Here is a 26031-nt window from a genome sequence, read left to right as displayed (position 1 = left end):
TATTCTTGATTTAAATAGAATTCGGCACAAGTCCGATCAAAGTTTTGATCTACAACGGTCCATTTAAAATTTTGGGTCACAATATCTAATCCATACCGGATCCTAACTGAATATCCTTGCGACCCAAATAGGTAGCTTCGGGTCGGATCAATTTTTCCTACCCCTAGACGGGCGGACGGCTTATAAATAGAGTCCAGCTCCGTCGCCGTTCAGCCCGCGCTCACGTGGTTTCAGTTCGCCGTGTCGAATCGGAAGTGCTACCGACCCGCTTGGACGGCCTCTCCCTCTCCCTCTCTTCTTTTGCTTGCTTCCCTCCTCCATACTTTGCGAGGGTTGGTTATTGGGTTCTCGAACAACTCTGGAATTTTTTTTCCCCTTTTCCTATACGAAGTATATATATCTATATATCTTTTAGGTCATATAAATCCCAAATCTTCATTTCTTTTTTAATTTTTTCCCTTTCCTTCTGCGGGTTATTTAAATTCTTTGTGGTAGAAACGGTTGCCATCTCGGTCTTTGGGTTTGTTGATGGTCATCTAAGAGTTCAGAAGAAGCATTGTAACACGAGACTCGGATCTCTTCCCGGTAATTCCCTTTCTCGCCTAATATTTCTACCTATAAGATTTATTTTTCTATTATCTTTTGTTTGATGATCGACGTTGACAAAGTACTTGAAAAAGGTTTTCCTTTTTTCCCTATCGTTTTGCCAAAAAAGTTGCTACTTGGTTTTATATGTCATGATATTGCTATATATGGGTTTCTGTGGGCCGAATCTGGAGTTGTCTATGAATTGCTACTGAGAAGTTTGATTTCTTGAAATGGGTGAAAGAATGAATCAAGAAGAAGTGGTTTGTTAGAGAAAACAGAGGATGTTAAACGGATGTTTCTTGCTTTCTTGATGCATAAGAGAGTAGTTTACAGCAAGAAGCAATTCTGCGGAGAAAAGAGAGTTTCTGGTGATGCTAGCGAGGTCATGGATCTTAAGGTTATATCCCTTACGAGGGCCGCACTACTGAGAAGCTTGATTTATTGGAATGGGTGAAAGAATGAATCAAGAAGAAGTGGTTTGGTAGAGAAAACAGGATGTTAAACGGATGTTTCTTGCTTTCTTGATGCATAGGAGAGTAGTTTAAAGAAAGAAGCAATTCTGCGGAGAAAATAGAGCTTTTGGTGCTGCTAGCGAGGTTATGGATCTTAAGGTTATATCGCTTACGAGGGCCGTAGTTTGCTGTCTTCTAGTTTTCTCTTTAGCTGTGGTGCCGGGTCTGGAAAATTTAAAGCTTTTCATCTTTGGAGCTCAAGAAAGAAAATAAAAGGGAATTACTTCTAAAAGTCTTGAATTTCTTGGGCGAGGATAGTAGCATAACTACTCTGGCTTCAAGTAATGAAAGCATTTTCTTTAGGTAGTGTCAAAATCATGGTTTTATTCTGAATAAAAAAGTTCATTTTTCAATTCGTAGTGGGTAAGATGCTACCCATGACTATATTTTAATCAAGTATATGATGATAGCAGAGCTTAGAGCATTTGCTACTATCCAAGAAAGGTTTGCAAAAGATCATTTTATTTTTCCCAGGATTGGTTCTCTTGTGATGTCCCTACCTTGATAGTGACCCTGCCAATCCGAGCTTCATTCAAGTGAAGCCCCTTTTTCTTGATTCTGTATTGATCCATAACCATCCTTTCTATCCTTTGTAGATATCCCACATGAAATTTGTGATGAGGGGATTTACCTCTCCCTCCTCTACCGCAAGTCGAGATTTTATAATAAGGTGGTCTTGGGTACAAGCTCGACTTTGAAGTTCAATATGCTATAGTGTTATTCTCCATAGTCACATGTGGTTCTCTTTATTCTCCCTGTTCACAGCATCTCTATCTCATTCCTCAGATTGCTTTAGCTGCCTTTTTTTCTCTTTATATACTCTCTTCCTATAGTCTGGGATTAAGGCTTAGTTGAGTTGAGTCGAGTTGCACACTCTCTTTTCTATAGATCTCCTTTGCATCAGTTTGCCTTTTGCTTCTCCCTTAGATGTCCATTATGCTATTCACAGGGTCATCACATCATTTACCTAGGTTCCTTAATTTGATTGAAGACTGCCTTATGATTGATTTTGAAGACACTTTGCTCCCTTATGATTTATATCAAAGTTATAAATCATAATTTATATCAAAGTGTTTCATGATTTATATTGAAGTGCAAAAAAATCATAATGAAGTCATCGCCTTGCCAGTTAGCTTCAGGAGCTTTTGATTTGGTTCTGTGCAGAAGTCGTGAGTGGCTTCAGACACCTTTACTGTTTTCGGTTCTGCACCTTAGAAAAAAGTGCCTATCTAGCTGATCAGTAAAAAAAGATCAAACCTACAATGTGAAAGATCTTTACTGCAAGTTAATCAAAATTAAATGCCAAGTGCAGGCAAATGGCAAATAAAATTCAATAATAGAAATGGTACTTGGATTGTATTTAGTTGGCTATTATACAGTTGAAACAGATCTGAATTTCGTTTCACCATTTTAGGTGATCATCAAGGAAGAAATGAGTTGGATTAGTTGCATGTTATAGTCATTGCCTCCATTCTAGAATCTCTTAGCCCCTTCAACCAGTGGTATTATTTAAATTCCATCTACTTTTCTAGGCTAGCTGGGTTTGTCATGGACCTCTTCTATTTTAATGAGACCATATTGTACTAGGGCAGGCAGACAATCCTCTTAGTCAATTTAAAGTAATCGAAAGGCACTGGAATCAAGAAGAGCTGTTTGTTGATACCTGTACAACAATATCATTCTTGTAGAGACTTTATCAGTATATGATAAATCAGTTCTCTTCTTGTCATGGCTCTCCATCAAATCTGAAGTAGTACATTTTGGGTAAGGAACCTCCTGCTGTTGAGATGCAGATAACCTGAAGGAAGTCTGCTGCTCCATTTACTTCACAAGAAAGAGAGATATTTTTGCTCAAAAAGACAGGTTATGATTTCTCATCCATGCATCACACCCATCACTTTATTAAGTTGATCTCTAGACAGAATTTCTGAACCTGAAATTATTCAGTAAAATTTGTGAAAGACCTGCTAAGGAGATATTTGCATTGACAATCATACTTGAGAGTGTAGAAAAATTCAGGAAAGCATTCTATCAATCAAGAAGAGGACAAATCTACGTCTTGGAAGCATTTACTAACAGTCTAATCCATGATTCTGGGGAAAGAAAATAGGCAAACTGGTGGATGCTCCATTTAGCTAATGGCTTACAAAAAAAAACACAAAGATATCTCCTTGGAAGCTTTGTACTGGAATTGTAAATTTCAAGTTACCATTGCAAGTGTGACAATCTTCTTGAATATGCACATACTACATCATCTTGGTAAATTAATCATGGGAATTGCACAGTACATAATACAGTTTTATATGTGGATGATATACATTTGTTTCACTGAAACAAATATTCATCTAGTTTGGAGAACTTTTGAGTTGTCTATTGTTGTTTGTATGGATATATATGCTTACACCTAGATATTTTATTATGCACAGATCAAACAGGTGGAATGAGATAAAACTGTTCTTGTAAATGATTGTTGCAAAGATCAAAGTAAATTCCTCTGAGAAGTGAATTTGTTTAAGGTTTATCTGATGTCTAAGCTATAAAATGAGAAAAGAATGCTGGAATTTAAATTGGCTTTGAATGAAAAACTGTGAGGAGTGATAATTACTAAGAAGTGAAAAATGATGCGAGGAGAGGATATTGAAGTTTCTCCTAGTAAGAAGTGAATCAATGGTAAGAAGTACAAGTCAGTTGTATTTGATAAATAAGGAAGATGACGGTGAAAAAAAATTAGTAACTCCCATCTGGAATAATGCTGATTTTCATGAACAATATGACAATGATGTACAATGAAAACCTTTTTGTGAGATGATCGCCAACTACATATAGAACTTATAATAATGAGAATGGATATGGAAAATTATCTTGTGAGCTCACTGCATGACTTATGGGTAGAAGAGAATAGTTTTAATTGAATCAGGTTAGCATGGAAATGTGATATCGAAAGAAAATGGTGGAGCAGCTGAAACTAAGCAACATATTGGACATTACAAGAGTACCATCCCATAGACTCACTGAGGTCCTTACTGAGGCTTGATTCAGTCAATCTGCTTGAACCAATTTTAAAATTACTTGCAGTGTTGGCATGCTGTATTTGAGTGATCATGGTAATTTGACCTGTTTCCATATGACAGAAAAGCCTGTTCTATGAATAATAATAGTTTCACATCTCTATTCTTAAGCTTTTGCCTTTTTTTTTGAAGAATAATTTGATTTATATATGAAAATTCAGTGACTCCACTCTATACAGACCAACTTAAAAATTTAATTATGCTGTAGTCCATCTGAGGATCATTTCATGATTGAATAAGGACTGGGTGTTTTTTTACCTGTGACCATAATCAATTAGTTCTTTCATAATGTTCACAAGGAAATTGTTGATGCCCTTATTTCTAGATAAATTTGTAGACATAATGAATTATAGAAAAGAAAGGGCATAATACAAGTGATATTTGTTCTGACACTTTCTCCTTCATACGTCAGTAGATTTTCTGTCCAACTCGACTTCTTTGCTATTTTCTTTTATCATATTTTTGTTCGATTGTCATGTAATATAAATCTTTAGTGTGAGTTTCTGTATAATTCCTTTTCTCTGCAAGTCTATGATGTTAACATTTTAGCAAAGTTCTTATATTTGATTCGTTGCATTAGCTCTCATTATTTTTTATGATTTTTCTTTAAAATGGACAGAAGTAATGAAACAATGATATTAGAACATTTATTTTTTATGTAGCTTAAAGAAAATTATATAACTAATATCTCATAGAATGTTTTAGTTCGGAAAGTTCATTTCTGTCAATTATTCCTCTTCAATCTTATACGTATAATTCTTGTGGGTATAGATTCACATACTAGACGCCAGGATGGTTAACTTCGGAAAGAGATTAATGGCAGATCAAGTTCAGGAATGGAAGGGGTATGCTCATGTTCCTTGTTACTATTATTTTTTTAATAAAAGAAACTTATAACTTCTCTCTTATTTTTATCAAGGTTGCATTATAAAGAATATTGTCCTAATGGCACAGAGGAAAGTGCTGATCGAACTCAACTTTCTTCGCCCCCCCTATTTAAGGAAGAACCTAACTCAAACTTTCCTAGCTAACTGAAAGAAGAAAAGGAGGCTAATCATGATCCTTTACGATAATCCTTGTTTCTGCATGCCTGTAATTTCCTCATATGACTTATTTGAAATGAACAATTGGCTTTTTATCTCTTTATGTTTTACTATGAGGCCTCATAGTTAATGTTTTATATGAATATCTTGATCAATGATTATAGTAAGTATGATCTACTATCTAGTGGCAGTCTGCTTAAACTATATATTTGTCATGGTCTTCATACCACTCCTTTGTGAGGTTCATACTTCTATTAGGGAAGAACACAATCTTCTTGTGTAGCTGTAGGACGATAAGTTAAATGCTACATTCAAGGTTTTAAATCCTGTGGCACAGGGGTGTCCGGGTTTCTCCATAGAACATGACGTCCCGTTGTCCTGCCTCGTCCCGACAGCAGTCCCAGTCATGTGTCCTAGTAGATACCCCCCATCTCTCTTTCCTTTCCGTTCTTTTTATTTTTTCTTTCCTTCCTTTCTTTTTCTTCTATCTTCCTTCCTTTCTTTCTTTTTTCTTTCTTTTTCTTATCCCTTCCTTTATTTCTTTTTTTTTTCTTTGCTTCTTCGTTCTTTATCCTTTTGAATTATTTCCTTCCTTTCTTTCTTTTTCTTCTTCCTTACTTTCTTCTTTACTTTTTTTTTCTTCTTCTTTTGTTTTACTTTTCCCTTTTTTTTATCTTTCCTTCTTTCCTTTCTTTCCTCTTTATTCTTCTCTTCCCGCATGGATAGGTTTTAGAGTCCCGACTCCATCTCAGTCCCGTTTTCTCAAAGGAATAGAACGGGATGGCTAGAACAGATCCTATTCCGCCGGGACTTAAAACCTTGGTCACATTATATCCAATATGTATGTACACAAGTTTGTTTTTATATAGCTATGTAGTTATGCATGCCAAAATACATGTATGTGCTGGACACATTGAATAGTAACCAAGGCTCAATTGGGTACATCAAAAGTGCATTACCGTACTTCTAAACAGCCATCAATCTTAAAATAAGCTTCAAAGCAAAAAAAAAGGAAAAGAAAAAAGATAAAAATGTTGTACTTGTATCGAACCAATATGCATTTGCATATCGAGTATCAATATGGTACGGTAGTATCGGTATGGTATGGTTCGGTACCATACTGTATCAGTCAGATATTGGTATGGTACATGGTACCGAAATTGCAGACCTTGCTATCTATTTTTTAGATTGGTTCCTGATTGGGTAGGTACAATATACCCCGTATTGCCTAGTTCTGTCCAGTTCTTTCAAACACTGATAACTGCAGAAGTCTAAATTTCTTTGATGCAACATGATAGTTCAATAAATGCCTATGCCACACACACACACACACACACACACATTATCCAATGCATTATCTTTGACATTCTTCTTTGACTTGACTTTCATTCAAGTTGCGGATGGGCTTTTTGTAGCTTTATCAGACCACATCATTCTTGTCTGTGCTTATCTGCCACTTTTTGTTTTTGACTTAATTACATTTTGGATCATTTATTAAGAGGCAGTTTGAAAACGAAAAATTATTCGGAATATTCGAATGTTCCATTTCAGATACCCTTAGATGAAGAAAAGATAATAAAGAAATTATTCTTTAATTCATTTTTAGTGGTTGTAATTAACTCCTCTGTCACTCTTGTTGCAATCAGATTTGAAGCTCTATCATATATTATCACGATTTTCGCATGAATTACTATTTTGTGGTGTCCTTCTTGTGGAGTATATGATGCTTAGTTTTCAGTTTAGTCTATATGGTTTGATTTTATGAAGTTGATTTTTTCCAGTTTGAAGTTAACCATTTAACTGGAAATACATGTGTGCAAAATTCAATTCTTTCATTTTTTTTATTGGTCCAATGTGAACTTTTGTTATTTTGCTGTTTCTAGATACTACATTAACTACAAGTTAATGAAGAAGAAAGTAAAGCAGTATGTTCAGCAGACTCAGGCAGGTGGAAAAGATCGTCGCCAGGTTCTTAAGGAGTTCTCAAGGATGTTAGATGACCAGGTATGTGAATAACCGTTGTACCTCTGCATTGGCTTATCATTGATACAGCATTCTGAATATGAATGTATATCTGTGTGTGCAAATTCGTATATATGTGTATATATAGGTCTCAAGAATGTTAGATGACCAGGTATGTGAAAAACCATTGCGCATTTGTATTGGCTTATCATTGGTGCAACAATTCGGAATATGTATGTGTCTGTGCGTGTATGTGTTTCCTGTTAGTTGGGCACTGTAGGAGGATAGAAGGTGCACTTTTATGTTTGTGAGTGGGCAGGGATCTGCAAACCATGAACAAAAACATGAGTGGATCGTGACATTTGCTTGGGTACTTGTATATGTGGCACACTTACATGCACAACCACCAGCAGCTGTTGTGCATCCATCCCACCAGCAGCAGCTGCTGGGGCTGGGATTCATGATGGATGAAAGGAGGGCGCCATTCTTACAACAAACAGGAATATTTCCAATTGTGCTGTCTTTGGCTCTCTCAGGAGGGAGGTCTGTAATAATGGGCTTCTTCTCACAGTTCATGATCAGTGAGAAATCTAAGCTCTTGTAATAATTCCCAGAGGACACAGAGGCTCATTCATTGTCTCTGCCCGAAATTTTGCTTCTCGGGTTCTGACTGGTGCCAATGCCACACCTTTGGGTCCTAGGAAGACTTTCCCTGTTCTTAATGGCAGCACCTACTGCCATAACTCTCATCTCCCAACAAAAAGCCATGGTATTCTTGGCAAACTCCCATCCCACTCCTCTCTGTTTCAATCAAATGTAAAAGACAATCCCTCAGTCAAACCATTCCTCCCTTAAAGGAGCAGAGCATCCAGCACATCGCTCCACATGCTTGAGTATTTTCCATCTGTCAGATCTTCACTTTATCTGATGAAAAGAAACCAATTGATTAGTTAATCTAAGCTTGGCCATCATATCTCTTGTTACATTATGAAATGAATAAAATTAATTTAACAATGTTGCATTTATTGAAACATGTGATATGCATGTATACTATTATGGAAAACCATCCATTTTGTGGCCATATTATGCATTGTAAGTACTCTCCAAAGTATTTATATTCATTCCGTTTCTTCAGGTTTCTGATGCTGTAGATGTTAATTCTTGTAGCGTACAATCAAAACATATGATCCAACACACACACACACACATGTATGTATATATATGTATGCAAGGTCTGTCGAACCGATATCGGGACCCGTACCAGTCTGCGCCGATACGGTTCGGCACCGGTGCCGAACTGAACCGGTAAGGCATGCTAGTTCATGGACTGGCACTCCCTAATATTTTTTTGCGGTTCTCAAAAAAATTTAATTGGTAATCACTATTTTCGAACTTCTTCTATGAATTTAAGTCTAATTTGATATTTTTTTGATATCTTTTTTTGATATTTTTTGATGTTTGTATGATTTCAGTTTAACCTAAATGATGCATCTTATTGCTTTAAATTGATGCAAATCATAAAATGAACAACATAAGATATTCTCAATTCAAGTAGTGACATAAAAAATATAAAATAATACAATCAATTATATATATTTAAAGTACAACATACATGCGGATTTCTAAAATCAGATTGAGTGGTGATGGCTCTCGTATATATCCGGATCATAAGTATAGTCAGGAGGCATATCAACCCACGCCTTTAACTAAGTGGCGTTGTAGTCTTGTGGCAATAAAGCCACACCAGCAGCACTGTACTGTGGCAATAATGTCACAGCACCAAAGTGCTGCTCCCGCACTGTGGCATTATTGCCACAGTGCTACATGACTCGGTACCGATTCGCATCGAGTTGGCATCCAACCGGTCGGAACCGACCGGTTCCGGCAGGTTCAGGCCGGTTCCAACCCGAAAAGGACTGGTTTCGACCGGTCCCATTGTGGTTCCGGCAGTACTGCCTGAATCGGGCGGTTTGGCAGACCTTGTATGTATGTATATATTTGCACTAGAAGATTTTAGGCTCAATTTCTATTGGGATTCTCTCTCCCTCTCTCCCTCTCTCCCTCTCCTTCCCCTCCTCTCCCTCTCCTTCCTCCCCCTCCCTCCCTCCCTCCCTCTTTCTCATGAGCACGAACACATATTTATATATAAGTAGATGCATACACACAATCACATGAAAACATTCATACATACATTGGATAACAAGAGCTCCTTGATCTTTCTTTCCTTAAGATCCACTTACTGGATGCAATTGGGTTGTCATTTATTGTCAAGATCAAGCTATGAAACTTTCAGATGTAGTTGAGTACTACAGTTGCAATGTTTTGTATGGGCATGTTGTTTAAAATGTAAAATAATTAAATGTCTACTTCCAGATATAATTTGCAACCAAAATCTCTAAGATCAATTTTTTGAGATTTATCAGTGCATCTCATCTTTATTATATATGAAATCGGGGAATCTTGATGAGACACCTTGTCTAGAAGTGTTAAAATGGGTCTGTGTATTTTGTATCAAGCTATCATATCATGAGTGTCAGGCTACGATTCGAGATGTGACTGTTCCTCTCTTTTTAATCTTTAGATGAGTTTTACAGTTAGTTGCTTATACTAAGTCAAGAATTATAAGTGTTTAAAGTTATTATTTTCCATATATGTAGGCTTGGGGCCATCTATATAGATCGAATAAGAAATTTTATTTTTATTTTATTTTCTTCTCATTTCAATTTTGTCACTCATGCTGGCCATGGACTCCAATTTATGATCTAAGATTGTCTCAGCATAAAAGTCATTCCTGGGATCATTGGATTGACTTATCATCCATTATCTGTTAAAATAATCAGGTCCATACTGTTGGTATAATTTAATTAAAAGCTTATTCAAATTGTTATCAAGTGATAGAGATAGATAATTGCTGTAAGAACTTGATTGAGTTCTAAAACATGGTGAATAAATGAAATGCTATTAGAAGCTTTGATTGACATGCCAAATGAGTAGAGATAGTTGATGAAGTTTTAAGTCTCTGTGATGTTCTGGCCTGGCTTTGGTGCAGTATGTGTAATGCCATGCTTGGCATGCACTGTCACACATGCATTGGCACATAGCTGTCTCATGTGCCACTAACAGACTGCTACATCATATGCCAGACTATATCGACTAGCATTGACGGCACTTTAATCCTTGCTAAATGAAGCCTAATCATGGATTTACGAATGATACCAGAGATATCACAGGAGTTGGCCTAAGTGAGTTGTTGATTCAATGAGTTTTTTTATTCTTTGAAAAATGGTTTTTGTCAATAAAGGCCAGATGATTATGAAACAAAAAGTGAAGGAGCTATCATTAGAAATTGGATGAATTTTGATATGTTAACTACAAATCTGACAGTTGAGTCAGTTTTACATGATTCAATCAATGAGTGGAAACAAAAATCATTTAAGATCTACTCATGATGAAAAGTTGGAAGAGGAAACATCACATGATCCAAATGTGATTAGGATACCTTGATGAGGCCTTCTTATGTTGGGTCAGGTCCCTCAAGACATAGTCAACTTAAGGCTTGATTGTATGAGGAGGACATGTCACACGATCCAAATGTCAATATAAGACTAGTGAATCATGATCGAGTACAGGTTTTACATTTAAAGTGACGTAAAGAATCCCATGACAAGGCCTTCACTGTCATGTCAGGTCTCTCAAGATGTATCTAACTGATGATGGCTCAACTGTATAAAGGCTCAGCCTTGGTCTTTCCTGTCAGAGCTTGAAGATTTGACAACCCAAAGAAGATTAAAGTTTCTATGCCGGAGATAGGAATAAGGTTGATGCAATAAAGGGAGATTATTGTAACTCAATGGGTCTTGAGTTTAGGATTTAGGGCCCATAAAATTTAATCTTTTCAGATCATATTACAGCTACAATTAAGGCCATAACTTGATTGTATTGTGACTAATGTCTTTTTCAGATTATAATATAATATGGGATGGCTTGGATGCTTTATTACTTAAATGCATTTATGGCTTAAATAATAAATACATTTATCTATGTGTATATATGCTTTGGTCAAGAGGTAATGTCCTTTAGTCAAGTATTGTGGCACTATGATAGTTTGGCTAAACTAGTGGTTTGGATTAGGTCTTTGATTATTTTGGGTTTGCATTGAGGTCATCAACAAGGAGATTGAACAGGATAAACTAGAAAATACCAGTTCGTTTTTTTTGCTTCCTCATTTTTTAGCATGCATGGTGGACCATGGTTTTTCTTGGATCTGATATTTCTTGGGTTTGCTGATCGCACCTATATTCATTGATTTTTACTGACTCTATCCTTTTCCTGTAATATATTGTTAGGATCTGTATTGGTAATCAGATATCTATTGATTGCAATAAGATATCTATTGATCAGTAAGGCCTATCTAAGTTGGCGAAAGATCTCTATTATTATATGAAGATATGATCAGCAGGGACTTACCTATGCTATTATTCCTTGAGTTTGTTCATTTATGGGCTGATGTAACTTTGCTTTCGACTTGAACGACTACTTGGTGTTAACAATTAATTGACAAATTTTCTACTGTGTTCTTCTTTCCTTTACCATTTTGAACAATACTGCTACTGGTTCAACTAAACTCCCAAGGGAGGCTGTAGTCAGTCTTTCTCTGATTTCAAGCTTTAGGTAGGGGAATAAATGATCTTAGAAAATGATGATGATAGCTGTTATACTTTCTGCAATTTAACATTTTTTTTGGAGGACAAGTATAGGTCTGGAATTTTTGGGTTTGTTTCAATTAATTTCATATAATGTCATCATAAACAATGTGGAAAACGTTATCTCTTAAAAAATGTATGTTTACCTGAATATTAGTCTTGCCTGGGAAAATGACCTACAGACTTCTCAACATCTTGGATAGTAATTGTAAGGCCTCAGTAAAATGATTGGTATTTGCTAACCAATAAAGCCCTTGAAATTTCTATGAAAAATGTATAGGTTTGTGGAGGGGAAAAAAACTATGCAGTTTGCTTCGTCTTTCCAATCAGATAATCAATCAACTCTATATTTAGCATTTAGCAATATTTATTTAATTGATATTTCTGTTGACTTGCGATGTGGACTAAACTATGTATTTATAGATATTATGTGCATTCTGTTATTAACATTAAATTTTAGTTTACTTTGAGGACATCTTCCATTTCTTTCTTGTTTGTTTTGCTCCAGATTGAAAAGACTGTCCTCTTTCTGTTGGAACAACAAGGTCTTCTTGCAAGCAGAATTCAGAAATTGGGAGAGCAGCGTACAATTCTCTTAGAGCAGCCAGATATATCCCAAATATATCAACTACGTGAAGTGTATAGGACAGTAGGGCAAGATCTACTGAAGCTTCTTAGGTTTGTTGAGATGAATGCTACTGGTATTCGCAAGATACTGAAAAAATTTGATAAGCGCTTTGGTTATAGATTCACTGATTACTATGTTACTACTCGAGCAAATCATCCTTATTCTCAGCTGCAACAGGTCTTCAAGCATGTGGTAATATTTCTAGTTTGATTATTTTGTTAATGTATATTGGTATTATCTTTGCTTTTCTCTATTTTAATTTTGCTCCTAGCAGGCACATAAATCGTTTCTGAAGCTGTTCTTTTCAATAAACAGGGAATAGTGGCTGTTGTAGGTGCCTTATCTCGCAACCTTGCAGATTTCCAGGATCGTCAAGGAAGCTATTTATCCATTTATGATCAGCCATCTGTACCTCTCAAGGTTTTATCAGCTAGATATTTCTTGTTTAGCCCATAGTTTTGTTTTGTCTTTAAGGACCTCCATATTGATAATATCTATCTGTATTTAATGCAGGACCCTGTTATAGACCAAATAAATGCATCAGTAGACAGGCTAACACATTCAACAAATTTCCTTCAATTCTTAGGCCAGCATGCACTTATTGTTCAAGAAGATATACCAAGTGCAGCAGAGGATCATGTTGATGACCAAAGATACCATTTTATATCTCTTCTCCTGAACTTGGCAAACACTTTCCTTTATATGGTCAACACATACATTATTGTCCCAACTGCAGATGACTACGCGTTGAGCCTTGGTGCTGCAGCAACAGTATGTGGTGTAATTATTGGGTCAATGGCTATTGCACAAGTATTCTCTTCAATCTATTTTAGTGCATGGTCAAACAAGTCATACTTCAGACCGCTTGTATTTAGCAGCATCATGCTCTTTATGGGAAATATGTTGTATGCTTTGGCTTATGATCTTAACTCAATAGCTATTCTTCTGATTGGTCGCCTTTTATGTGGGTAAGCAATTCTTGTTTCCTCTTTGGAAACGGTCAATATTATATGATTTTCTTTTGTTTCTGAACTATTTAGGTATTTCTATGCTTTTACTTCCACAGTGGCTTGAGTCTTTTATATTCCTATTTATTGTTAACTTGGATTTTTTTTAAGTTTGACATGTTAGGTAGCCCATATAACTTGAACATCATATTTCATGCACAGCTAAAACCTGGCATTTGCAATTCATGTGATCTATCAAGTTAAGGGATTGTATGATGGATCCAGTGATCTCGTCAAGTGTTAGCACTTTTAGTATGATTTATAGTTGATTTGCATTTCTATGAAATCAGATGCAACCAAATAAGGAGGATGGCCAACCTATTTCCTTTTTCCTCCACTAACCTAAAATTTGATTTCACTAGATTTTTCTGTGTAGGCATTTGGTGTCTTTATAGATTTTTCTTAGGGTAGCCATTTGGTGCTTAATGTAGAAGCCAAAGAACTAGATGAAAGTATATATTAAATTACAAACAAGATTGAATGCATGGAATAAGAACATACTTACCTTTCTATAGAGATTGAGAAGACTGCTTATCATACCTACCGTCCACCTCTTTGCAACCAGTGCTCGGAGAGCCTAAAAATAACTAAAAGAAAACAATCAAAATTTTCTTACCAAATGATATTTAAGATAGCTTTGGTTTCAAAGGGTTTAAATGATTTTAAATGCTCTGGCATTTTCTGTGGCATTTTCTGTCAATTGCAGAGATCACTTACCGTGCCCATCTCTCCTCTGTTAACATGAAATTGCAAATTAGAAGTCCCGTAATTTATTGACTAAAAAGTTCAACGCATATACTTTGCAAATATCTGTTCTGTACAAATACATTTCATTCTGATATTCCATATGCACTATACATTTTTTTAGAAAAAATATTTCTAGTATGAATATGTTGGTTTCCTTACTCTTTTTTGGTGTGTGATCCATCAATTTATATTGTATTGTAAACTTCACCTTATTTTGCAGGTTGGGTTCTGCTAGGGCTGTAAATCGTCGTTACATTAGTGATTGTGTGCCTCTTAAAATTCGCATGCAAGCCTCTGCAGGTTTTGTTAGTGCTAGTGCTCTTGGAATGGCTTGTGGTCCTGCCCTCGCTGGCTTGCTCCAAATAAAGTTCAAGCTTTACTCTCTGACATTTAATCAAAGCACCTTACCAGGATGGGTTATGGCTCTGGCTTGGCTTGTGTATTTATTTTGGTTGTGCATTTCATTTAGAGAGCCAGACCATGACAGCAAAGAAGGCCTTCCTCCACAGGATGTTGATGCTGGTAAGCTAAATTTGATTGTCACCACAATAGTATATATTGTATCTTCTTAAGAAAGATTGCAACCTTAAATATTTTTCATTTTCTATAATCGTGTTGAAATTCATAAATAAATATAGATATGACCTGGCCTTGTTCAATAAAACATAAGGAAATCTGGTTTAAGATAGCATCTTAGATTTTGAAGGTTGTGACAAGATCTCAGGTTAGAAGAAGAGGAGATAGAAAACCCAGATTTCATCTTTTACGAAAAGATCCATGATGTAAACTTCTCAAGAATGTCATATCCATGGGCTCAAATCTCGTGCATGTTTGCCTTGTGCCATCCATTATGACGGACTAGTATGCACCCGTATTGATTGAATAATGCATGTATTGTTCCATATTGCCCTTCTATTGAGGTGTATTGAACCCGTAATGCTCGGCACATTTCCTTATTTTTTGCTTATTTTTACCAAGGTTTTGTGACATCCTAAGGCATAATGTCCCCACAATGAGGATTGTACCATACCAGCCAACCTTCAATACAATACCAAATTACCAAATCTTGAGATTTGAATCCTTGGTCATGGCCTCTCATGCCACATTCGTGAATTTTTCATGTTTATGAGCTGTTCCATACATGGATGATTCTTGATACAAACTGAGTGGAGGCCCAATTTTGAGCATCAAGACTGGCCATTCAAATGTCTCACTAACTACATGACGATGTGACAAAAAAAGATACTTTTTGTTGGTAGGAAGTTGGTTACTCCAAATGGTATGGCAAACATGGTTTTGCTAAAACAAGCTAATGATGTTAGAAATACAAAATGGTGAATTTTTGAACATGGAAGGTTTTGAATATTGAAGAGAGTTGAAGATATAATGTAGCTTTTCCTTTTGTAGCTAGATGAGCATGCCCCAAGATGGGTTATCAATAATAGCTAGAATCATTAGATGCTATTTTAGATATGTAGATCATGGCCAATGGGGTAGATTTACTAGTCTTTCCCCTATCGTGTATTTCTAGTGTAATTGATACTGTTCATTTTTGTACCTCGATGCCTAGGTTAGAGATTACCATAGTGCATGGATTTTGGTTTCTAGATTTTTTTTTTTTTGTTTTTTAGTGTAGATCACTTTCAAAAGTACATATCTTCAATTTTGATGATCAATCATTGATTTTGAAATGTTAGATCTAAATATAAAGATTTAACATGAAGCAAGGTATGCTATGCCAGTTTCGGGACTCATATCGGTTACTTGGTGGTACGGTATGGTACCGTGCCATTTTCTTTCGGGCCTGTACTAACATAACTAGAGCTGGCAAGGGAGGGGAAGAGGGAGAACGAAAGAGAGGAAAAGAGAGAGAGGAGGATGGAGGAGGGAGAGAGAGAGGCCGAGAGAGGGAGAGAGAGGGCTTTTGAGTCCCTATCTCCTTTGGCCGCATGAAAATGGGCGGAGCCCTTGTTTTGAAATGGAACTGGGGCTCCGCCCCTTTTTTTTTGAATTGTTTTTAGAGAGAGGGAGGGAGGAAGAAGGAGAGGGAGGGAGGGAGAGAGAGAGAAAGTGAGGGAGGGAGAGATGGCTTTTGAGCTTCCATCTTCTTCGGCTGAACCGGTTGTACGACATTTACAACATTCCTTGTTGTAGTTAGTCCTTATATGATTAGAAATGAATGTTGAATCCTTTCATACATATTAATGCACAACCAGAGATCAACAGATTTGTTATAAATTCAAAGATCAAAAACAAAAAACTCAATCAATAAAGACTAAACATTAACTAAAAGTCAGTTCAAGATTTAAACTTTAATTTGCCCTTTTAAATGGCCACATGCACAACTTGTGCTGACCCGACCCTGCCATCTATTCTATAGAAGCAGAAATATGCTGATCTGCTGCTCCACTACCTCTCCTCCATCACAACGCTAAGTGCCCTCCTCCCTCCTTCCTCCTCTTCCTTTCTTTCTTTATTTTTTTCTTCTTTCTTTCCTTCTTCCTTATCTCCTTCCTTTCTTTTCTTCTTGCTTCCTTTCGTTCCTTTTCTTCTTCATTCTTTCCTTCCTTTCTTTCCCTTTCTTCTTTCTTTCCTTCTTCCCTTTCTTTCTTCTTTCCTTCCTTTCTTTCTTTTCATTCTTCTTTTTTATTTCCATTCTTCCTTTCTTTGTTCCTTTCTTTCCTATTTTCTCCACCCCACCAATTGGAGTGTCATGTCCAACCAATGCACTAGCATGTTGGATCCATATCCTCTGCCTTTGTCGGTGTCTTGCCGTGTTGACACAGGTACGCCGTGGAGAAATGAAGAGTCTAGTTTTTTAAATCCTAGTTTATTTGGCAAGTTGTTCTGATATAATTTTACTGGACAAAATGATTTGTGACGTAGAATTTAATGTTGATTTCTGAAAATAATTGAAAAAAAGACTTAGTGTTCGGTACAAATATTAGTTAGTTGACAAGGGTGACCTTGTATTGATATAATTGAAGCATCTAAACCTTCAAAAAAAAGTCGAAAAAAATATTTTCTCAGTTACCTTATTACTATTTGATATTTGATAAGTTATCTGAAATTTTGCAAAGCAGGACACTTGGAAAATGAGAGACTAGAGAATGGTCTTGTGCAACCTCTTCTCATAAATTCAAATGAGAAGCAAGATGAAGATGGAGAGGAAGATTTTGAGGACAGTGAAGAAGCCTCTGAAGAGTCCCACGGGCCTGCAACTTCTATTGCTTCAGCCTATAGACTGCTTACACCATCTGTGAAGGTTTGACTTCTTACTCTAAACGTTACTAAATAGGTGGTGCTTTTAGACAGTAGCAATGTACACACTTTTCAGACTATAACGTATAATTTAATAGCATATGTGGCCTCTATTTATACATGATTTTATGTATATATAACAGTAGATAAATGCAGAAAACAAGTAGTATAGTATATAAAAATCAGCAATCAACTAATGGTAGTTGTTTGGGTCCTAGAGGAGTTGTCATGAAGCATTGTCAGAAGAAATAACGGTATGGGAGTCCAAGAGGGACAAGAAACTGGTTGTATTCATGCACTTCTACCCTTGCAAAGACATCCTACAATCTAATATATAGTCAAAATGTCAAATATCATCCTCTATTTCAAACTTAACATGGAGATGTTAATTTAGATGAGTGACAATGGAGGCATTGAGAATTGATCATGTAATCTGCATAAAGGAACATAATGTCAGAAGAGGAACGCTACATGAAGAGCTCATAATTGTATGACATTCTTGGTGAACTAATGTTAAGAGTTACACAATCCTTGAAAGAGACATGAAGTGCAAGGTCATAGTAAACATTTTATACTGATGGAAGGAATTATCATATCAGTCCCATATGGATGTGAACCATAATTTGCTACAGAAGTCCTGTTATTGTTTATTATTGGGAAAGTTTATCTTGATATTGGAACTATGACTGTATTTGGGTTTGTTTCAGAGTCTAGGGCTTGTTAGCTATAAGTAATTATAAATATTCATGGGTTTGAACAATATTACAATAATATTAGCTGTCAAGCGAAGCATTACATGGATGCAGCAAAGACTGCAATTTTATAATATCATTCCTTAAGGGGAAGTAATCAGTTTCTCTACAACCTATTCATATGATTAGGAAATTTAAGTTGTGAGGAATGGCAGCAGGATTATCATCTAGGGAAAAGAACAGACACCTGCTTGGAGGAACACAGCATTTGAAGAGAAACAATTCTTGGTAGCAGCTGACACTGGAATAGCTCATGCGATTTTTTGTGGTTGTGCTTATAGACTTGATTGAGAACTGGTATCTTAGGAGGTCAAGTGCAAGTAAGTGGGATCCCTACACCAGCTAAGTGAGCATGATTAAGAGAGTTTGTGTAAGTAATAGGTGAAGCAGGCTGGGAAAAAGAAACGAGGAAAAAGGATTTGCATGAACCTAAGAAAGGTTTGTGCTTAACATCCTTGATCAAATTAGCATGAGGACTGAAGTGCCCCTTGAAGAGGGAATTTGTAAGAACCAATGGCCCGATAGGGTTCTCTCCCAGTGTTACCTTGTTTACATTTCTATGTTAAGAAACCAAAAACATTTAAGGGTGTTGAGCAATGGGACTCTATTTCAGTGTTGACTTCAAGGAAACCATGCTGATCATGCTCTTGGAGTGCAGACTTAATGTTGAGAAGATGTTCTTTAGCAAATATTATGAAATTGCTGTTTGGAGGTGACTGCTAAGGAGGAAAAAAGAATATGTATGAGATCAGGGTAATATTAGTTATACCCTAGAATGGCTAAGGCATGGAGATGAAGATGAGAAGTGCACTTGTGATCTTAAGAATATTGTATTTTGCCAAACCACATTTTGCTTGTGAGTGTTAGCTCCTGATTGCTTAAAATGGAACCTGTGAGGATATAATTCTTGAAGTTTTTTAAGTGAGATGTTGGCAAGTTTCATTGGAATGATTTTTTTTTTACCGTTTCTCTTTTCTGGGGTGTAAACCATGTTGATGAAGTCATAACAGATGTGGTAAAAACTGGACATATATGACTTGGTGTTTTGGTAACTTGCAATCTCAAATAAAATAATATATATTTTCTAAAGCTGCTTAGTGAAACAAAGCCCAAGTCTAGATCCATCAGGATAGTTAGATGCTGATGTCAGTAATTACTAACGGATAGGTGGCATGTAAATAGACAAAGAACACTTAGAAATGCAATAAGTTGGAGGTTGTATAAGTGTGAGGTTACAGCCCAGCCCCTCCCAACACCTGTACACATGCCGAACTGCATTGTTTCTTCCTATCTTGTTTGCTATGAAAGACTTCGGCAATATCAAAATCATTGAACTTACTGAAAATGAGAAGATCGTGGACAAGTTTGAAACATAAAAGACATTAACATTTTGCTAATTGACCGCCTCTATTATAGGGTGGTGCAATGGATCAGTGTAGAATGGCAGGTGAAGGAGATTTATGGGCAATGTAGATCCAATTAAGATGAGGGATGAATGTGTTTTTGCATAATTAGATCAAATGTGGTGCCATGGGACAGGTGCAGATGCAGGTGCTAGGTGTGTAGATGGTTCATGACTCCTACATGTGCCAGAACTGATAAGTTACCTCTGACCACAATATTTGAGGAAGAGACCATAAGTGCTTTTGTTTTGAGATCTTGCAGCTTCCTATGTTTGTTTTATATTTATTTTGCGCCACAGGAAATGCACTACGAAGTGCCAAAGTTGGCAGAAGAAATTCTTTTTATGAGCTAACCATGAAGGAATAACCAAGAAATTCAAGTAGAGAATCATGATGCTTAGCCAAAGTTCTCAATTACTTTGGTTCATTGGTTAGCTCAAATGACACTTTCATGTCAATAGGGTCATGATGGAGAAGCTGGCCTTGGAGTAGCTTGATGTAGCATTAAGGAGCATTAAGAGCTAATAAAGCCTCTTGGAGTCTTATATGATCAGAGTTCATAGCTGGGCCTTAGGTTGCAGTATTTTGCAGTTATTGTTTTCAATTGCTTTTGTTTTTAATTATAAAAGCCTGACATCTATCTAAAAATGTCAAATTCACTTTATTATATGGGTCCATTTTCTAAGATACTTTCCCATTTTTGAGATGCCTAACAACTTTGGCACTTTTCAGTGTGTAGTGTGTTAATCTTCATATAAGAAGCCAAGGAATTATTTATGTTTACATGCTTTCCTAATTTGGTTTATTTTCTTTCTGTAGGTCCAGTTGTTGATCTATTTCATGCTCAAATATGCAATGGAGATTTTACTTTCCGAGTCAAGTGTCATTACCACATTATACTTTAGTTGGTCTACCAGCACAGTGGCCATTTTTCTAGCAATCCTTGGACTGACAGTTCTTCCAGTAAATGCCATTGTTGGAAGCTACCTTACCAACATGTTCGAGGACAGGTAATAGTAAATGATATGTCATACTGATTATTTAAATGATATTAACAATAATGGAGACCTTGTTTTGTCACTATTGATGATATGATTGTATGTTATTATGTTTTATTCATTTGTATAGGCATATATAACTAGTTACTTGAATTATTGGTTAATGTTTTAATATTGTTTTCTGATATAGTGTTTAGCTTAATTCTTTCCATATATTTTCTCCTGTCTGCTATATGCTTTATGAAATATCATTCTGTGAAATAATTCAGCATATACCACATTTATATTCCACAGTAGTAATTATGTTTTTAGTAATATCAATTATCAAATGCTATTCTAATCATGACATTTGTAATTTATGGAGTTTTAGCTTGGGTTAGTGAAGGTAAAAAAAAAGCTTTCTGGTTATGGGTTGGTTATAGAACTCATCAGTCTGAAATAATTCAATATATTTCCACATTTATATTTCATAAAAATAATTAATAGGTTTATGTTCCACAGTAATAATTATTAGTAAATTATGCTGTAGAAAAATAATTAATAAGAGTATATTTATGTTTTATTTCATGAATTTGATATTATCTAGGCATTTATAGTCATAACAAGTGTCCATCCAATTGTGGCATTTGTAAGTTCTGGAATTCTAGCTCTGGTTAGTGAAGGTTCAGATAAGCTCTCTAGTTAATGGTTGGTATAGGAACCATAGTGGATGCTTAATTACAATTCTGAAAAATTCACTATTACATATTTGCTCTAGTTTTCTGCAGGATTAGTTAAGTACATTAGGTGAAATTTTCATCAACTATAACAACTGTCATATTCTTTGAAGAACAAGGTGTATGTTTGAAGTGTTGTTCATCGCCTTGTGAAGTATGGTACCGCTTAATCTTCTTTACCCTCGTAAATTATCCATATGATAATCCTTCAAAGAAACCTCGTTGTTGTTTACCTACTCTGTATCATTTAATATTATTTGGTTCATTAACCTCCTCTTTTTGAGACCTGGGCCAGATCAGATTAAAGATGACTCTGCTAACCTTGAAGGGCTTCCAGTGATCATGTATTCCTCATGTCCCTAAAGAGAATGAAAAGTAAAAAAGAATAATGAGGATAATTGAGAACATAAATATGTTGATATAATAAGTAGTTAAATAAGAGAGAGAAAATAAAAGTAGAAGAGAAAAGAAAAGGAATATAATAGGTGGTCATGCAAATGACTCTGTATCATTTGCATGACCACCGATTATCAGTGGCTGAATCAAAGTTTAAAGTGTCAGTATCAGAATTTGTATTCGTAACTTAGTGGTATGTTGATGCAAGGTATGCCTCCATGTGCCATCACATTAAAAATGAGGGTAGTGTTAGTAAAATGGTATTTGTACAGTGGTATGTATGTAGCAATATGCACCAAAATTTAAGTCCTTATGCTAAATGACTAAAGATGATACGTGATTGTGTGTAATCTCCTTCATGTCAAATCACCTCTATACATGGTTAAATATTACATATCTTCAATTCTCTCAATCTAAAATAAAATTTTGACACATCCAATATTAGAGCAGTCCTATGCCAGCTTCTTGATTGCTAGTTATTTGTAAGCATATCACAAATGTAATATTGATATGACCCAAGGTAACTGAAAAGCTGAAATGGCAATCTAATTCAATATATTTGGTTCTCTCATGATAAGTAGCAATGTGAATGGCTGTTTAATCATTGCGGTAGAGCTCCATATTGTCGTTACTGAAAATTTAATCTCTGATAGGTAATCTTGTATTCTTGCATTACCTCTTTCAGGAATGGCATGTGTGCACTGTTTTTCAATATATGGATTGTACTATGAAGTTCAATTAACTAACAGAATTCTGACTAATTGAATATTTACCATTAGCTGATATGTTTAAACTGATAGGATGTTTAACTCTTAGTCGGGACCTTGATATCAAAATAACCCTTAGGGGCTAATGAATTTGAAGTTTATGTGCTGTAGCTTGTCCATACACTATTAAATATATAAACTACAAAATTTTTTATGCCTCTGTCCAAATGTATAATGAAAAATTTGTTTCTTAGCGCATATGATTTTGCTTATGCCATAAGGGGAACCCCATTTTTCTGTGAATTACAAGATATAATACTTATTATACTCTGTGCTTAAAGTATATTCTAAGCTTATAAGTATATTTAAACTTATGCTATAAAGTTGACATTTTGCAGGCAAATCCTGTTGGCATCTGAAATTCTGGTGTTGGTAGGTATAATTCTAAGCTTCCGTGTCACAAGACTGTACTCTGTGCCGCAATATGTCTGCTCAGCACTCATCACCTTCGTATCTTCTGAAGTGCTTGAAGGTAATCCGTGGTTGCTGACCCAGCATAACTTGATTATTTTGAATTTCTAGTATCATTTGTAGGTTATGTAGAAATGTTCTGGATGATTTGAAAATCCAAATATATCATAGGGTCTCAAGGGTATTCCATCTTTGTAGTTGAGAAGTAACATTCTTTCAACTCTTATCACTAAATTACAGCTGGAAGCCTGGAGCAGGACTGCAAGAAGAGGGACATAAACAGGAGAGCTTAGAAGAACAATATACTTCCAATAACATATTTTTAAACTACATTCTAGGCCGTTTGAGTGATGTTGAGAGCGGATTTGTTGTTTTGGATGAGGGTTCAATACTAGATGTTTTCTCATGAACTTCTCACAACCAATGAATGATTGCTATTGATTTTTTTGTTCATGCAACATTCTTTTTTGAAACCCATGCATTTTATATTTTACTTCTATCAATCTATATGAGCATCCACTGCATTTTGCTTTCCTCCTTGATAGACCTGCTTAAGTTATCTGTGTTAACAAGCAAGAAGTGAAGTCCTCTATAGCTATTACCATTCATTCATTTTTTAATATCATAAAGTTCTAGTACGAAAAATTTGAATTGTTTCTTCACCTAGTTTAGTTGGCTCAAAGACTTTCTCAAGTATTAGTCAAGTTTTGAATTTCAAGATCATCTGTATATTACATATGAGAAACAATCAAAAGATAAAAAACAAAAGAGCTGATTAGATGCAGTTTTAACTGACTTTATTTGTTTTCAAAATGTAATTTTGTTCATTTTTCTTATTTATATGTACCTATTTGTGTCTGTACTGTCTTGTAAAGTTTTTCTTTTCTTTTCTTTTTCTGCCTTTTTCTGAAAGTTTTATTGTAAAGGATCTAAAGTATGAAAGACTATAAGTCTAATTGTATCTATCTATCTATCTTTCTCTCTTTCTTTTTGTTTGATTTGTTCAGAGTTTTTAGATATGCCTCTGTGTATGTGATAGTTTGTGTTCATACTATTGATAAATATGAACATAACAATATTTTCTGGTGAGACATTTAAATATTTTTTCTAATTTTTACATAGGTATATGCTATTTTAACAGAAATGTCATGTACCTTACATATCATAATATTTATTGGGTGTAAAGTTCTCATAAGATTAACATAGAATAATTCTGATCCAGTTTTAATAACATGATTCTAATCCCTCCATTCTGCACCATGGAAATAAAAGTAAGGGCTCGGTTCGTCTCATACTATGATTAGTGGAAAATATGTCATAATTTCAAAGTTGGGGTAATGTTAAATTGGTACATTATTGACCACTTGAGAAGCTTCCTCCCTTAACTTTTGTGTCCATGCTGCATATGGTATAAATCATAAACTTGAATCAAGCATCAGACCATGTACATTGTAAATTGGATTAGTTGCTGTGTTATTTTCTAAATCTTGCTGATTGTCTGCTTTCACATGGCACATTATCACTATTGTAGTCGCAGCTAGCAAGCACCCAGCATTAGTTTTAAGCATTGTTGGCTTTGCTTATTCAAACATTTGTCATACTTTTCATCTAGTGCCATTGTCTCACGGGTGTTTTTGGCTGTCCAATACAGGGGTCAATCTATCCCTTCTTTCTCGAGTTATGTCATCCCGGCTTGCCCGTGGTACCTACAATGGTGGCTTGCTGTCAACCGAAGCTGGGACCTTGGCTCGGGTGGTTGCTGATGGCACTATCACATTGGCTGGCTACTTGGGTGAAGACCAGCTCCTAAATGTCACCCTGCTACCTTCTCTCTTGATCTGTCTAGCTTCCATTGCCGCTACCTTCCTTACATACAACACTCTATACTGATAATGCATGCTATATCCAATTCTCACATTACGTGCATCAATCTTGCTCCCCTCTGTTGTATGTGGGTTGTGCAGTAATAAGCAAGGCTCATTAATTGATCCACGTCCGGTTAAGGCTTTATGTAATTCATCAGCTGCCATGTTCTCTAAGAAAAGCATGGCTCTTGTTTTCTCATGGTATTTCTGAGACTATCCAGGTTATTCTTGTCCATGGTCTTGTTTGATGCCCAGTACCTGTGTGCCCCCAAGAGCCTTCAGCATGTAACCAAGAGCTATTCGTGTCGTGGGATATCTCCATGGGAGCGGAGGCTGGAAAGTTACCAGGGTAGCAGAGCGGTTGCATTTCTGTTCCGTGGGAATTGATTATCTGAGTGCATTCTCAGATGTTCCTTGCCACATCGGTTATTCACTCATCACATGTTATTTTTTATGTTTAAAACTACATAACTTATTTATTAACTATGCTTTGTCCTAGCTTTTTGCTCTGTCAATTCTGAAGCATGTTGTCTTATTCGGTCAAGAAAAGGTGATCGGATGTAAGAAGGACACGTTCTTTGTAATTTTCACAGGTAATTGATTTCATTCGATTTTTTTGTCTTGGACACAAGCGAAGTTTTTCTCTAACTAGCTGCAATGCATGCGAAAATGTATGTGGTTGCTAAATTTGCAATTACTGGCCTATGCTATCAAGTATGCAAGACTTCTAATTAGCTGACAAGAACTTGGATCACTTACCCGATCTCCTACATCCCTCTTTTATTTGTAAGTTTTGATACTCGAGAAAATCTGCTGTTTTGCATCCAACAGTCCAAATCATGAAGAATATAGTAATTGGGTGGGCAAAGAAGAACGGAGTATAGCAACTTTCTTTTAAGAATGTAATCATCCTGTTATTGTTTCTATCATTTTCCTAATTCTGAATTATAGTCATTTTTCCAAAAGGCATGTAAGTTTTAATTGTAAAATAAATAATCCGAAATATTTGTATATACCAAGATACTTTAGCCGGGAACAAAAAATTAGTCTTCTTATTCTTGATCTTAATGCAAATCTAATACATGTTCAACCGATAAAATAGCCAACCTTGACGTGACAAGACATGATCATGCAAGTAGCTATTCATCCATAAATCTGGATCCAATTTAAAATTTTCAATCTAAATAATTTGCGTAAAATAAAC

At 35.8% G+C, this 26031-nt stretch overlaps 1 protein-coding gene across 4 annotated transcripts; it reads left to right on the top strand.

Annotated features, from left to right (window-relative positions):
- The first annotated feature begins 200 nt into the window (after nucleotides 1–200).
- On the top strand, nucleotides 201–25458 carry LOC103716849 (SPX domain-containing membrane protein OsI_17046-like). 4 transcript variants are annotated; one of them, XM_008805027.3, is made up of 12 exons: nucleotides 201–332; nucleotides 496–585; nucleotides 4940–5013; nucleotides 7095–7215; nucleotides 12385–12696; nucleotides 12820–12924; nucleotides 13018–13472; nucleotides 14479–14780; nucleotides 17342–17523; nucleotides 20494–20684; nucleotides 22890–23023; nucleotides 24614–25458. In XM_008805027.3, exons 3-12 carry the CDS (start codon nucleotides 4961–4963, stop codon nucleotides 24850–24852), a joined length of 2094 nt encoding a protein of 697 aa, XP_008803249.2. In that variant the 5' UTR covers nucleotides 201–332; nucleotides 496–585; nucleotides 4940–4960; the 3' UTR covers nucleotides 24853–25458. The 4 variants fall into 4 exon arrangements, with proteins under 4 accessions (XP_008803249.2, XP_026664182.2, XP_038978595.1 ...); XM_026808381.2 differs by having other exon boundaries at nucleotides 203–390; XM_039122667.1 differs by having other exon boundaries at nucleotides 203–585.
- The last annotated feature ends 573 nt before the right edge of the window (nucleotides 25459–26031 follow it).

The sequence above is a fragment of the Phoenix dactylifera genome, chromosome 2 (assembly GCF_009389715.1).
Source record: "Phoenix dactylifera cultivar Barhee BC4 chromosome 2, palm_55x_up_171113_PBpolish2nd_filt_p, whole genome shotgun sequence".
In the NCBI taxonomy this organism is placed as follows: Eukaryota; Viridiplantae; Streptophyta; class Magnoliopsida; order Arecales; family Arecaceae; genus Phoenix; species Phoenix dactylifera.
The sequence above is the reverse complement of the archived record's forward strand: the minus strand, read 5'-3'. Positions and strand labels throughout refer to the sequence as shown.

Excerpts from the sequence above, each read along its gene's own strand:
- LOC103716849 (XM_008805027.3), top strand. The coding sequence starts at position 4,961 with ATGGTTAACTTCGGAAAGAGATTAATGGCAGATCAAGTTCAGGAATGG. Across the intron at positions 12,925-13,017 it reads AGCCATCTGTACCTCTCAAG|GACCCTGTTATAGACCAAAT; the intron begins GTTTTATCAGCT and ends TATTTAATGCAG. Across the intron at positions 20,685-22,889 it reads ACCAACATGTTCGAGGACAG|GCAAATCCTGTTGGCATCTG; the intron begins GTAATAGTAAAT and ends GACATTTTGCAG.